General features: G+C 43.7%; 1 protein-coding gene across 2 annotated transcripts in view; it reads left to right on the top strand.

Moving 5' to 3' along the window:
* Positions 1-14198, top strand: part of TBX15 (T-box transcription factor 15) — a 123664-nt gene that overhangs the window by 96698 nt on the left and 12768 nt on the right. The window contains exon 8 of one of the 2 annotated variants that reach the window (XM_075107742.1): positions 5842-8026. The exons of the other annotated variant lie outside the window; for it this stretch is intronic. Within the exon in view, the coding sequence (XP_074963843.1) occupies positions 5842-6626 (785 nt within the window). The 3' untranslated portion in view covers positions 6627-8026. Of the gene's footprint in view, positions 1-5841; positions 8027-14198 lie in introns of those variants that run through there. 2 annotated transcript variants of the gene reach the window in all.

Raw genomic sequence — 14198 nt, 5'->3', positions numbered from 1 at the left:
ACATGCCAGGTCCCAGCCAGCTCCATTTGGAAAGCTGGAGAGCTGCATTAGCATGGCTCTGTGCCCAAGTGAATATAAACTGCCTCTCAGGAGGGCTTATTAGCTCAAGCAAAGCGCCAGGAGGAGAGCTGCGAGCCAGATAAATGACTAGTGGCCACAGCCCCTCTTTCCTGCACCCTCAGGTGCTTGGCCACATACCTGCCACATGGCAGAGATGCTGACGTGTTGGGCATGTGTCAGAAGAGGGTCTGTGGCTCCTCCAGGAGACAGATCAGCAAGGTGTGTACTGATTGCTCCCAAGTACCTGGCCTTTGGGCTAGGTCCTGCTCACACCTGAAGGTGGGAGAAGATGGCTGGGCTGAGGCTGTGGGCCAGACACTGTCCTTCTGGGCCAAGTACAGCCTCTGAGCCATAGGCTGGCCATGCTGAACCTGCAGCCCATAACTGTGGCCATGATAAGCTAAACTAGCTTTTTGGTAGAAGTGGGCTGAGCTGTTTAAGAAGCTTTTGCACTCAAAGAATAATAACTTTGTGCTGACTGGCACAACAAAATGTAAAATCACGTTGCAGTTCCCATCCTTGTTAGAAAGTCAAGGCACAAGCTCTGAGATGGTGAATACCAGGTGATCACTGTCTGAGCCCAACCACGCCAATAGCTGGAGGCTGCTGATGTGGTCAGATAATGTCAGCAATCAAGTTGCCCAGACTACTCTAAAGCTCTTGCCTGTAGCTGTCTGATGAGACTCTACCATTGCACGGGCATGGCCCTCATGTTCAGATATTCTGTGCTAACTGCAGCTTCAGCTTGCACTTGCTCTCCTCCTCTGCACTAAGCAAGGACTTCAAGGACTGAGAGGTTTGTACAGAGGCACTGCAGGTGATGGTAGCAACCAATGCCTGAAAACATTAGCAAGGAAAGTACGCTGCAGTTGAGTCCAAAGTGTGATTTATATGCACCTTTCAGATAAAGGAGGTTGGGATAAGTTGTGGGTCAACTGACTAGTGTGGTGTCATTTGAAAGAGAGATCCCAGAAATTTTTCCATGCACAATTGCTTCAGGCTCCCTTGGCACTGATACTCTCCCCCCCTATTCCCTGTTGCCAGAAAGCTCCCTTGGCTAACACTGGCTGCTGGCAGATGTGTTTTCCATCTACACTGCAGTGTTAGAAGTTCTCTACGTGACCTGCTATGTGTGAAGGAGGTCCCCTTTGCCTTTCAGACACCCTGGCATGCTGAATGCTTCAAGAATACTCCAGCCCCTCGTTTTAAGGCACATCATACCCACGGACTGGTTATGTCTGGACTTGCAGTTTACACTGAAATTGTCCTTAACACAAGCTTAATCTAGGTAAAAGCAAAAGCAAGGGTCTATCAGGAACATGTAGAGAGACAGCATCATTACCAAGGCTTAGAATGACACAGGTGACAGGAAGGAAAGGTCTGTCATAAGCTACTTGAGATGAAATTTTAATGGCAGTTCTTATTTGTATCCAGATGAGAAGCTGTAGTTTAAGCCCTGGATATAATGGCAGAACCATATGAGGATGGACATTTTCATCTGCCATGCAGGCCAGGGTTCAGATGCAAAGGAGTGGAGTTTGAAGTTACGAACCTTGCATTTTATACAAATGTGACTTGCTAACTGCACATACCTGGTAGTGATATATGCAGGGCCAGAAATGATCTTCAGAAGACGGGACACAATAGTAATTAATCACTCTGGAATTGTGTTAAGTGTAGAGGTGAGAGATACAGTGACATTAATGGTAAATGCTGTTGGTGTTGGCAATTATTCCCAGGGCAATAGTGTGAAATAGTGTAGAGTGAATAGTGTAGAGAAAAGGAACAGAGAAGCATTATTAAGGGATTCATTTTGTTCTTCCTCAAATGTGGTTTCACTTGACTTAAACCAGACCTAAACATAGCCTTGTGTATCAGTTTAACTAGATTGGTTTGTATCCATGCCTTCCATTAAAATGACATACACATCTGTGTATCTGAGACTGTAGTATGGTGTGGATATACTTGCTGGGCTTGCTGCCATCTCTAGGGGTATTTGGCTGACTTTGTAACATCTACAGTCCAAGTTATAACTTTGCAAAAGTCCAGGTTGCATTTGGCACATGCTTAGTGCTGCCAGCAAAGATGGATCAGAAATATCATTCAGAGCAGAGTAGAGCTGTCTGCCTTCTGAAGAGGGTGAGCTGAGATGGGCCTTGCTTTGTCTTGTTTCCCATTCCACTTAAAGGTGTAAAGATTGTTCTGCAAATCATCAGGAACTTCAGGATTCTGCTTATGCTTTTTTGCAGCAGAACTGTAGTGTGCCCTGTGCTGATGGTTGACATTTGCAGCAAAGATTCTTAAAAGACACTTGTCAGGCCTCGCATTTGCTCCTGTTAATAGATCTCTCACCTCCTCATTGTTTTAAAGTTATGCAGAAAAAGAAAAAAAATCTTTTTTACTTGGTTTCCTAATTACTGTGTTGTCACTTCAGGGTTTTTTTTGCTGGCCTGCAGATAGGGATAATTCAGAGCAGAATCACTTTAGTCCCTCTTTTGGGGTAACCTGAAATGTACAATTCAGTGTTTTGGTTTTGGAACCTCTAAGAATACCTTGTAATTGCTAATCAGAGTTCTGTACTTACTCTCTGTGGAGGCAAAGCCTTGGCTATGGGTATGACTCGATTGTAACTCCTTAGCAGATGTTTAAAGCCTAATGCTTGAGGTAACCGGTGTGTGTGCTCTTCTCCTGCATAGCTTTTAAAGGTTAACTATGGGGTAAAGGAAGACTGAAATGAAGACATTGTAGTTAATAATTTATTCTACATATTTTATTTCAAACAGATCATTAAATACTCATACATCTATACATATGTATTTTTACTTATTCTCCAGACACTGTCAGCAAGTGAGTCACCATCTGAAGTCTGTTCACGAAATATGTGGTGTAAAGAATCAAGTGCAGAATTACTATGGGTTAAACACATCTCACTTTGTGCTGTACTTGTTTTGTGATTTTGTGACCTCCGTATTTTGAGCTTTGATTGCTAAGTGATGATATGTGAACTCAGCTGCTGGCCTGGCGTCTCTGTCAGAGCTTATCCTCTTTAGTGCAGGATTAACAGGAAAATGTGTGTCTGTAGTTGTGTACCTCAATTCAAACACACCTTTATCAGCAGTTCCAACCAAAATAGACTTTGTAATGAAACGACTTGTGTAGAGGAAGACGTTCCCTTCTGCCGATCCTGCTGCAGTATTAACAACCTGTAACAGAGTGACAGAGAGAAACGCTGGAGGAGGCACCATCTTAAATTACCAAAACAAAATTAGCCAGACATTGTGACTGACTATAAATGAACCAGAGAAGAGTACCTTTTAAAATAAATACTAAATTAGAAACTCACACAAAAAGTCTTTGAAATCTGGAGCAAAAATGCACTAGCAAGGTTGAGCATTTCAGTGTTGTCAAGAGGGGAATATAGAGAGTCCATAATGCCATTTGAAACTTCAAACTTTCTCATTAATTCTAATGGAGATTTGACTCAATGCTTCTCTTTACGCTTCCAAATGAATGTTAAAAGGAGTCACTGCCTTAGCAATAAGCATTCATCCCCAAGGTTGATAATGGGAATGACTGGTTTGACTTAGCAACACACAAACATGCATTTTCTTGATGTTGCCTGGGTCAGCTGCAGCCATTCCAGGTTGTGCTTACCCATGGCTGTTTTTCTTCTTTTTCTGGCTCTTGTTTCAAAAGTTTTTTAAATTAAATATCCCAAGTATTATCAATGTCTTAAAGTTATATTTTCACTTCAATGCCCCATTCTGTTTCATCCTGGATGTATTAGAAAAAGTCAGGAATCATAGAATAGTTTGGGTTGGAAGGGACCTTTAAAGGTCACCTAGTCCAACCCCCCTGCAATGAGCAGGGACATCTTCAACTAGATCAGGCTGCTCAGAGCCCCGTCCAACCTGACCTTGAATGTTTCTAGGGATGGGGCATTGACCACCTCTCTGGGCAACCTGTTCCAGTGTTTCACCAGCCTCATCATAAGAATTTTTTTCCTTATATGCAGCCTAAATCTACAGCCCTTTAGTTTAAAACCATTACCCCTTGTCCTGTTGCAACAGGCCCTACTAAAAAGTTTGTCCCCATCTTTCTTATAAGCCCCCTTGAAGTACTGAAAGACCACAATAAGGTCTTCCCCCAAGGCTTTTCTTCTCCAGGCTGAACAACCTCAACTCTTTCAGCTTTTCTTCACAGGAGAGGTGTTCCAGCCCTCTGATTATTTTTGTGGCCCCACTCTGGACAGGCTCCAACAGGTCCATGTCTTTCCTGTACTGAGATATAATTTCATTTACATTCCTACCATCATATACTGACACAGAACCTGACTTTCTAATGCATCTCTTAACCATTAGCATCACCTATTCACTTTTCATCAAGCAGCACTGCATTCAGTTCCTCCCCCATTTTGCAGCAGACCTAGTCTGGTCACCACATCCTGTTTTTTTCCTTTTTTATTTTTTTCCCACAAGGTGACCCAAGAAAGCTGTCCCTTACTTGTGATCCTCAATGTCCAATCTCTGACGTGGTTAAATTGCAGCTGCCCACTCTAATGCTCTCTTTTCCAGTCCCTTTGCCTCTCACCTTTCATCTTCTACCCTGTCCAAAATGCTGCCCCACCAGTTTTCTTCCTAGTTCCTCTGGTTCTACTTATCCCCTAATCAAATTTCTTCACCAGCACTTCTTTGCTCCTTTTGCAAGAGTCTTCAGTGTTAGTTGCCCTAATGCAGAAATGTGATCTAATGCCAAGGGAATCATTCAAATGAAAAAAAAGTTTCATACCAGAAAACTGCATTCCCTTAAGCACAAAACTGATTTTCCTGCTTGACCAAGGAAGCTTCCTCTAACTCAGAATCTTGCCTATAAATAATCTCTTCTCAAGCTCAAAATTGTGCCATCAACTTCTTCGTATCACTTACTTTCAGTTTGTTACTGTTCTTGGCAGTATTACGCAGTATTGTTTTCCCAGGTCAGAACACATGAGCATCCCTGCTGTGCAAAATAATCAATTCTATCATTCGTAGCATAAATAATGTATAATACATTGATACTACTGACATGCATATATAAAAATATTTTGTTAACACCAGTGATACAACATATGGAATCCCTTTTAAAGTTAAAGCACATGATTGAAAATCCTGACACATCCCCTTTCTCTGCTTGGTGGAACAGACTATAACTTGAACTGTGTCCCTTCATTTTAGTGTTACTTCTGGCTTAAATCACTACTGCTGCACCTTGTGCCATCTGAAAAAAATCTTGAACAGTGCAGAAGTCCAACATCCTTTCAGCCACTTCCCACGGCAAGCCCCCCAAGCAGATAATAAAGCATGTTTGTAGCAGGGCCATGCAGTCTGCTAACTGGTGGTCTTCCTGCAGACCAGGAGAGGGAGACGAGACTTTTTTTTTTTTTAAAAGAAGGACTAGATAAACATGCCTGGAAATGGCAGATCTCTTGACTGATGGAGCGATGGTTCCTTGCAGATTTTCCCACTGCCTTCGATTGCTCTGTGGCATGTTGGCTCCCCTCTCCTATTTTAAGAGGGAAGAAAATCTCCCTTGAAAAACAAAATCATAACAAAAAAGCAGCAGGGAAGACCAAGGGATGCTATTAATAAAGTGAGGGCTCTTGCCAAGAAAGGCTGGGTTTTCCAGCGGCCATTTTACCACCCTTGTTTCTTTATTGAACTAAGCTGTTTTTTAATGAGACTGTCTCATTTTGCAGATGTGGTCCTGGGCTCTGAACATCCTCCCATGTGTTTTGTTTTGCAGGAGGCAGCACAGGCACCTCCCCAACCACCTCCAGCACGGGGACCCCATCGCCCTCTGCTTCCTCTCATCTTCTCTCTCCATCCTGCTCCCCTCCAGCCTTTCATCTGGCCCCCAACACTTTCAATGTTGGCTGCCGGGAGAGTCAGCTTTGCAACCTCAACCTGTCTGATTATCCCCCATGTGCCAGAAGCAACATGGCTGCCTTGCAGAGCTACCCAGGGCTGAGCGATGGCGGCTACAACCGGCTGCAGAGTGGCACTGCTTCCGCCTCGCAGCCCTCTGAAACCTTCATGCCTCAGAGGACTCCATCCTTGATCTCAGGAATGCCGACTCCTTCCTCCCTGCCCAGCAACAGCAAGATGGAGGCGTACAGCGGCCAGCTGGGGTCCTTCCCCAGCTCCCAGTTTCAGTATGTCATGCAAGCAGGCAACCCTGCCTCCACCTCCTCCTCTTCACATATGTTTGGTGGTGGCCACATGCAGCAGAGCTCCTACAACGCCTTCTCCCTGCACAATCCCTACAACCTCTATGGATACAATTTCCCTGCTTCCCCCAGGCTGGCAGCGAGCCCAGAGAAACTCACCACCTCCCAAAGCACTTTACTCTGCTCTTCCCCATCCAGTGGGGCCTTCGGAGAGAGGCAATACCTTTCCACAGGGATGGATCATGGCATGCACATGATCAGCCCTCCCTCTGGCAACCAGCAGATGGCCAACGCCTGTGACAACAGACAGTATGGGGGGGTTCAGGGCTCCTCCTCACAGATGTCTGTGCACATGGTCTAACAAGCCATGCCTCTCCTTGGTATTGAAGGCAGTTGGACCTTCATCATTTCCAGGGGTAAACCCATCCCAGTGCCTTTTTGCCTTCAAACTTATAGTGGAACTGATATTGTAATGATAAATAAGAACACAAGCCATTTAGGTATGTGCCACAGAACCTTGTGGAAAGCCTTGACTGACAGCTATCACAGCTTGTTGTAGCCCAGGGACTCCAGACCTGGCACGGAGCGTCTGCTTTTTCTGGACATTGCAGAGAGAAGGACATGATTTTATTGAGAAGCTAGAGAGAAGCAGCTGAATATACCATTTATGCATTAACTGTCAGCTTGTGTGAGCTCTCGGCATGGAGGGAGCCGCGCCCCTGTGCTGTCTCCTCTGGGTGTCAAAGAAAGGCAGTCTCCCAAGGCTTTGTCCTGTGAAGCTGCACTACCAATAGCTTCAAAGACCTCCCCCTTCCTAGACCGCTCCTCACTCCTGGAGTGACTCAGCCCATTTCTGTAGGCAACGGTGGCCCGTGGCTGCTTCTCCCACTGTAGCACAGGAATGGTGCTGCTGGCCTGGTGATTCTCCTCCCAAAGAGGTTTCTGTATTTTCACCATGGCTCTGCCTGACGAGCGGTTTCTTTGCAAGGGTCAAGCTTACCAGGACCCAGTCTGCAGATGGAGATGGGAGAGAGAGAAGAGAGAGAAAAGTTTTAGCCTACAAGTGAGCCTCAGACATGGACTGACCTTTGGAAAGATGCATGGGGAGAGGAGGCTCAGCTCCTGTTGACATGACCCAAAGTGAAGCACCTGAACCGAAAGGGCAACAGCCTTTCTGGGGAACCTGTATCCTGTAGCACCAAACCCAATGGAAGGAAACTGTCAGACTGAGCTCACAGGGAAGAGCAATAAGAAAAAAGAGCTCTGCTCTACAGAAGTGCAGCCGGCCTCCCTCACTTTGCATGCAAGAGTTGCCATAGAAAACCGTTAGCATTTCAGTAACAGTGAGGTCGATTATTCGCCAACCTCCTGCCTGCCACACGCTCTCTGTTTAACCAAATAGATCATTGCCTTTTGACATCTTTCTTTTCTGTTTTTTTTCCTTCTCTTTTTTTTTTCTTCAGATTCTTTAAAAATAAGAAAACAATTGTAGCTTGGTGCAAGCTATGCATTTAAGTTGTGTGAAAATGCAAATACCAAGTAACAGAATACAGATATTATTAAGATTTGTTGTGAGGTGTTGTAGATAAATGTATTTATATGCCTAGTGGGGTATTCAATATTATGAATATAAAAGAGGGCAATAAAAATGGTATGTAAAAATATGTATGAAGAAAAAGTGTATAAAGATTTGCCCTATGCACGGAACTCTGTTTCTAAGTGCCAAGCACAGAATGCGCTAAATAAATCTTTGCAATTGTTGCCTCTGTGTTTCCCTCTGTCTGTGAGGCTTCTTCAGTGGCATTTTAGAGTGAAACATTTTCAAAATGCCACCATACATGTTTGTACAACAGAGGAAATGAAGACACAGTGCTAAATTGTGAAGTTCAGGCCATATTACAATTAAAATAAAAATTCTGTCTTCTCAAGAAATTTTAAAAATTGAGTGCTTGGCCTGACTTCACAGGAAGTGTGTCTTACAGACAGCTAGAGTTGTTATTTTAATTGTTAAAGTCTAATAAAAAGCTCTTCAGAATATTTTTTCACAGTCAATATAGCAAATAATACAAATAACAGTATAATCTGTTTCTCATTTTTAAATGTCATTTTGGGATATGTGTCAGTTTTTCATTTGCACTACATTTCTAATATGAGCTTAAGACATTAACGTTGAAAGCAGTAGGGAAGCTGAAGCCTCCCTGAACCTGGCTGTAAGTTACGGCTTCAGAATTTACAGCTTTCCTTGTGTCAATAAACTTTTCTTTTTTTTTCCTGAATTGAAAAAGCATCAGGTAGGGAGAAAGACCTTGAAAGATAAATTCTGCAAGCATTTCTTAATTTTTATTTTTACAGGGGAAGATAAATATACCAATACCATTCCCAGTTCGGTGCCTAGTCTGTCTGACTGTATTCTGGCTTTTATTATGTCTGGCCATGGATGCTGCTGAAAAGGGTTAGAGGGACTATGGATGGGAGAGAATCTGTCCTTCCCCTTGTCTTCTGTTTATCCTTAATAATTAATTCTCGGTTTAATCTTGAAACAGGGAGTTTTATAGCCTTTCTAAAGCCCTATCATAATCTTTCAGAAATACTCTTCAATCTGTGCTTCGAAGTTTGCCATGGTTTTGGGTTTAATTCCATCCTATGGCAACAATTTCTACAGGTTAACAGTATGTTGTGTGAACCCCTATTTCCTTCTGCTGGCTATTTGCATTAGATTGCTCTTTCTCCTTTATGCCATTTAATTCTTTGTGAGTGAGTCTGTATTTCATCTAAGAAGAGAATGTGATTCAACAAAATCAAAATAATTCTCAGTATCAAAATATATGTTTCTAATCTTGATTAAAACAAAAAATGAACTCACAGAAAATTATCACTGGAAAGTCACTGAAGAAAGCAAAAGACAGGTGTAGGGCACTACCTTCAATATTAGTGTGAAGAACTGGAATCCCAGTTCCATGCATTTTAGCAGGAATCTCTGGGGGAGAGCTTTGAAATTGTCACCCAGACTCTTCGGCAATATGATCCTGCAAGGTATGGAGCATCCTGCCCCTAATCCAACCGAGCTCTTTGGCATACTGAGATAATGTGACTCCATCCAGTTGCCTTCAGTATGAAACTTATTGACCTTAGGGTGAGAATTTATTGACCACATTCATTCACCATATTTATAAGCATATTTATTTAGCTCTTATGTGGCGCCTATATAAAATGAGAGAGCTTAGTTAGCTAGATAGTTATTCCTTCATCTTAGCATATGTCTAAGACTTTAATTTATTCAGGATCAGAATATTCAGCATCAAGACTGAAAAAGAATAGGAAAAAAAACTGAGAGGCTTCCCTGTCCCAAGATGTAAAGTTGTAAGTACACAAATATGACTTGGTGTGAAAGTTACACTGGCAGTCTATGAGGATTAAAACCAAGCTAACAGTGAAATGGGAAAAAAATAGTGAACTTTCTCCTTTGTTGTCACTGTGCAAAGCAAAAGTAGAGCAGTGTTAGGAGGGCAGTATCAGGCTAAAGCATTTTAAAATTATTTACTTAGTGTTTGGTTAGGTCCACAGGTGAAATCCTCTCAGGATAACACTCCCCTGAGCAGACAACCTGCTTAAGCCTTGACACCCTCCCAGAAACATGAGGTAAGCATTGAATTTGAAGTGGACCCAGGTATGACAGAGGTGCCTCATGTACAGCCTGCCACCCCCATAGGGACATAAGGCTCTGAGCCATTTGCTACTTTCTACTGAAGCTTCCCAGAGAAAAGGTGATAGCAATGGGCAATGGGAGGGATGCACCGGGGCCAGTCTGGGAGATCCGCTTGGGACCAGCTCATCTGGTGGGCGGCCCGGGTTGCATTACACACAGCAGCCGCCTCTGGAAGACTCCCTTTCCTTGGGTGACTGCCCTAACCACAGGGGTTTGTGAGCCCTCCTGGCATGGTCACGCTCTCATCCAGGAGCCCTTTGATTGCTCATTTGCAAAGCATGTGTGTGCGTGGGGTAGATGCAGCTATTGTGTGGTTCTTCTCCCCTTCCTTCCTTCCTTCCTTCTCTACTTCACCATGAAGATTTGAACCCCTTGGCTGACTTTAAGCAGCTTTGATAGTGTGGTCACAGTTGCAAGAAGTTCTCACATGTTTCTTTAGAAGAGACAGGGGAGGAGGACAGGGTCCCTATTCATTTTCCCAGTGCAGGGAAGGCCACTGTGTGACATCTCCTCATTCAAAGAAGCCACACAAGGATCAAGTATCCTGCATGCACGCTCCTCCCACCCTAAGTTTCATCTGGCATACGCATGTTGTTAGACACCAGAGGACGTACAAAGAGCTGCAGAAACCAGGGTGTCTTTAGTCCACCACTCCTGGGCTGACACATTTGCTCTGAGCTCATGCAGGCTTCTGGCTTCCAGTCCAGGAGAAGAGAAGGCTCTGCATCTTCCAGTTAGATGCTGCAAATTTGGAAGATGAAACATCATGTACCTCTTAGAAGAAGTACCCTCTTTTAAAGCCTGATCCAAATGCCAGGAATGGTAGTGGAAATCTCAGTGATAGGAGATCCCTCATCTTGCAGCACCGGCAGCTTGGCAACGACAAACCTGGCAACTTGTTACACAAATGAAAAGGATGGGGCAAAAATAATCAGAGCGGGTTTGTCAGCTTTGCAAAGTTCCTTAACACACTGACAGGACATAAATATTATTGTGACAACAGTCACTGCAGCTTAGCAAAACCAGGACATTGCACTCCAGTGCAACATGGTGTTCTCGGAGGGAATGTAAGTACTATGTGCTAAAGCAAAACGCTCAGGGCACAAACATAAATACAAATTACGTAAACAGCCTGTGACACTATGTTAAATATACTACAGCAAAAATTATGATCTGCTAGTGTAGCTGATTTATTGCATACTGGGTGAAGCTTTACTGATGTAGGTGAGGGCTGACAGATAGCCATTTGCCATATATATATTTAAAAAACCCCAGTGTTCAGATTTTTTTTTCCCCAACACAACCAGGCGCGTTGGCCCACAGCACACATCACATGTTAGATAGCACTAGCAGATGAGTTTTGCTGGATGTTGCTTATTGGGCATTGTTCTAAGCGAAACAACAACATGAAAGTGCACCGTAGGACTGGGCAGAGGAACACCTGAGCATGCCAATTACACGCTACAGATGTACTAGAAATAAAGCTCTAAAAGCAGAACTTTGTAAGGAGGGTGCTGGTGTGGCAAAGGGGTAATTTGCTATAAATAAGCCAGTTCCCATCCAAGGAACATCAGACTCCTTCAGCACTGTTCCTTCCTTAGAGAACCAGCCTGCAGAACCAGGTGTTTTGGCCAGGCCTGTAACCCGGCATTCTGAGTCCACCGATGGGACCATTTCAGAGAGCTTGTCTGCTGGGAGGGGTTTGTGTAGCCTGCTGCTGACCCACAAAACTTCTGCTGGAAAAGTGGCTCGCTCAGTTTTTTGACTGCTCTGTCTAATTTGCCTGTAATTGCTACCTAGGAAACTCTACAGAATACGGCTAAAATCCCTGGAACTGTCTTCAAGGGTTGTTCTTCCATGTCAGTAGCTGTTGCTGGTCACCCCAGAAGAGTAACATGACCTCAAACGGCAGGAGCAGTGTACGCCACTTTAAATATTAGCTCCTTTCTACAATAAAAATCTCCAATAATTCTAGCTTGCCTGAATGAAGGACTAGACTGGAAAAGAGCAGGTCACATGGCTGCACTCTGTCATATTGTGACAGCCCGCTGATGAGCACGGCTTCTGTGCTGGAGAGTGGCTGGCATCAGCTGATTCAGGTAGGAGCAATAAACCTCCACAGTAGGGTTAATAGTGCAATAATCTATCTCTGGAGCACTGAGCTTGTCTAATTTTCTGACTCAGTGTGGAACTCATTGCATGCTGTGGGAGAGAAGGATTAGGAGCCTGTATAATTTTACACTGGTTGAAGTTCCTACAGATGCTGTTCTTATTCCAGTAATGTTCTAAATTTGTTGAGCATTTTGGAAGCTCTGACATTCAGCTGGGTAATGTCTCTCTCTGCTGAGGATGACTTCTGCAGGCTCCCCTCAGATGCTTTCACAAGCAGTCCTATCCTCTGCTAGGCCATGGCTCCCCTTGAGCATCCAGCACCTTACACACCTCAGGGCACTATTTTCCAGCTGACTGGATGCAGCAGTACTGCAGAGACGCAGGGATGGCCCAAGTGAGAGCATCAGCCCTTCTTTTAGGATGATGGGGAGGGTGGTGCTGGTTCAGCCAAAAATACAGGCTGCCTGTAGTCATTCTCAGTGAAGGAGCCTTTGCCTGGGAAGGGCTTTTCCCTCTAGACTACACAGATGACAGGCCTGGGGACATGCTAAAGCACCCACCACCTTCCCAGTGTTTCCTTTGTAAGAATCAGGGGTGCCTAAGGGGTGGCAGGAGGGGTGACACAGCCTCGAGTTTCTCTCCTACCTGAGCTGGTTTATAACATTTCCCTTAATGTGCAGTAGGGTAATTGCATATTAATATGATTGCATTTTAAGCTGGTGTAATTGACCCAAGAACAGGCGCAAACAAAAACTGCAGTCAGTTTGATATATTAAATAAATAATGTGGTCTAGTGATTGGAGAGTTGACGTAATTACCTGCATCTGCCTCTCCCAGTAAAGCTGGAACAAGTTGCAGTACAATTAACCCAGCATAAACTTAAGTACAGCCTGCCAACCATCCAAACCAGGGCCAGCACTGTACTCCATGGTTTATATTACGTTGCTATGCAAAGGTCTGTATACAGAAATATTAAGATTAGTTAGAAGTATGAATGCAGATGTGTGTGTAAAACCACCAGAGGAACACGAGAGCAATGATTCAAAGAATGGCCTGTGCTGATAGCCAGGGACATGATCAACAGCAGCAAAACTGGCAAACAGCGAGGAATGCGTTGTGTTCACCAAAATCACACCACAGATGACTCAACAGCAGAAAACCTGCAATCCAGTAGCAGGAGGATGGCAACATGACTACGGCACACTGTGTGTACCATTTCTCTCCCCGTAGCCCCAACAACAAGCCAAGCTTTAACAGCAAGCTACCCAAAATGAGGATGGAGAAGACAATGTGCAGCAGTCACCCAAGGTTTATGATGGGTAACTAACCAAGATTCTAAGGGGAAAGCTCAGTACCTGTGGCTCCTGAAATTGATAAAAGACCCATCTAAAACCAATTCATTGCCACCGGTGAAAAGAAAGCCAGGAGACGAAGTGAAGGTTTGATGGTGATCTCCCCTTGCATGCACTGATTCTGCCCAGGATACTTGGAGACATATGTTTGGAGCTTGTGAGTCCCATATGTGCATTGGCAGTCTCATGTTTTTTAGAAAACTACATAAAATTACTTCCACTTCTATATAGCCTTGCACTCAGTTTTGTTACATCAGTTCCTACAGCTGTAGTATTACCCATAAAATACTCCAACTCCTAACTGTGAACATTACAGAGGCAGGAGCAGTCTCAAGTTTTACAGAAAACCAGAGGAAACCAACAAAAATCTGGTGAACTGAGGGAAAAAAAAGTAAAAAGAATAAAAGAGTATATAAAAAGAGGTTAAGTTAGCTTGAAGAAACCTACATAAAAAAAGAAAAATAAAGTGCACACTTCCAAAATAAGAAAGAACTGGCCATGAACACATAGCAAAAGGGACAACATGAAGTCTGTAAAGGTGTTTTGTGAATAGCTCAGATACTTTTGGATAATTAAAAGTAAACTGCCCTCTTTCTTGGATGGAGAATTTGAACTTGTCCACAGGTGCTTGTGATGCTCTAGCCTCTGACCACAAAGATAAATATCATATCAACAAAAAAATCAGCCTTTGAAAGGAAGCATATTCATCCCTTAAACATAAAATGTGCTGTATTAAATTTGCTGTTTACACTGTATACGCTAT

This window comes from Phalacrocorax aristotelis, chromosome 1 (assembly GCF_949628215.1).
Source record: "Phalacrocorax aristotelis chromosome 1, bGulAri2.1, whole genome shotgun sequence".
In the NCBI taxonomy this organism is placed as follows: domain Eukaryota; kingdom Metazoa; phylum Chordata; class Aves; order Suliformes; family Phalacrocoracidae; genus Phalacrocorax; species Phalacrocorax aristotelis.
This window is presented reverse-complemented; position numbering and strand designations above follow the sequence as displayed.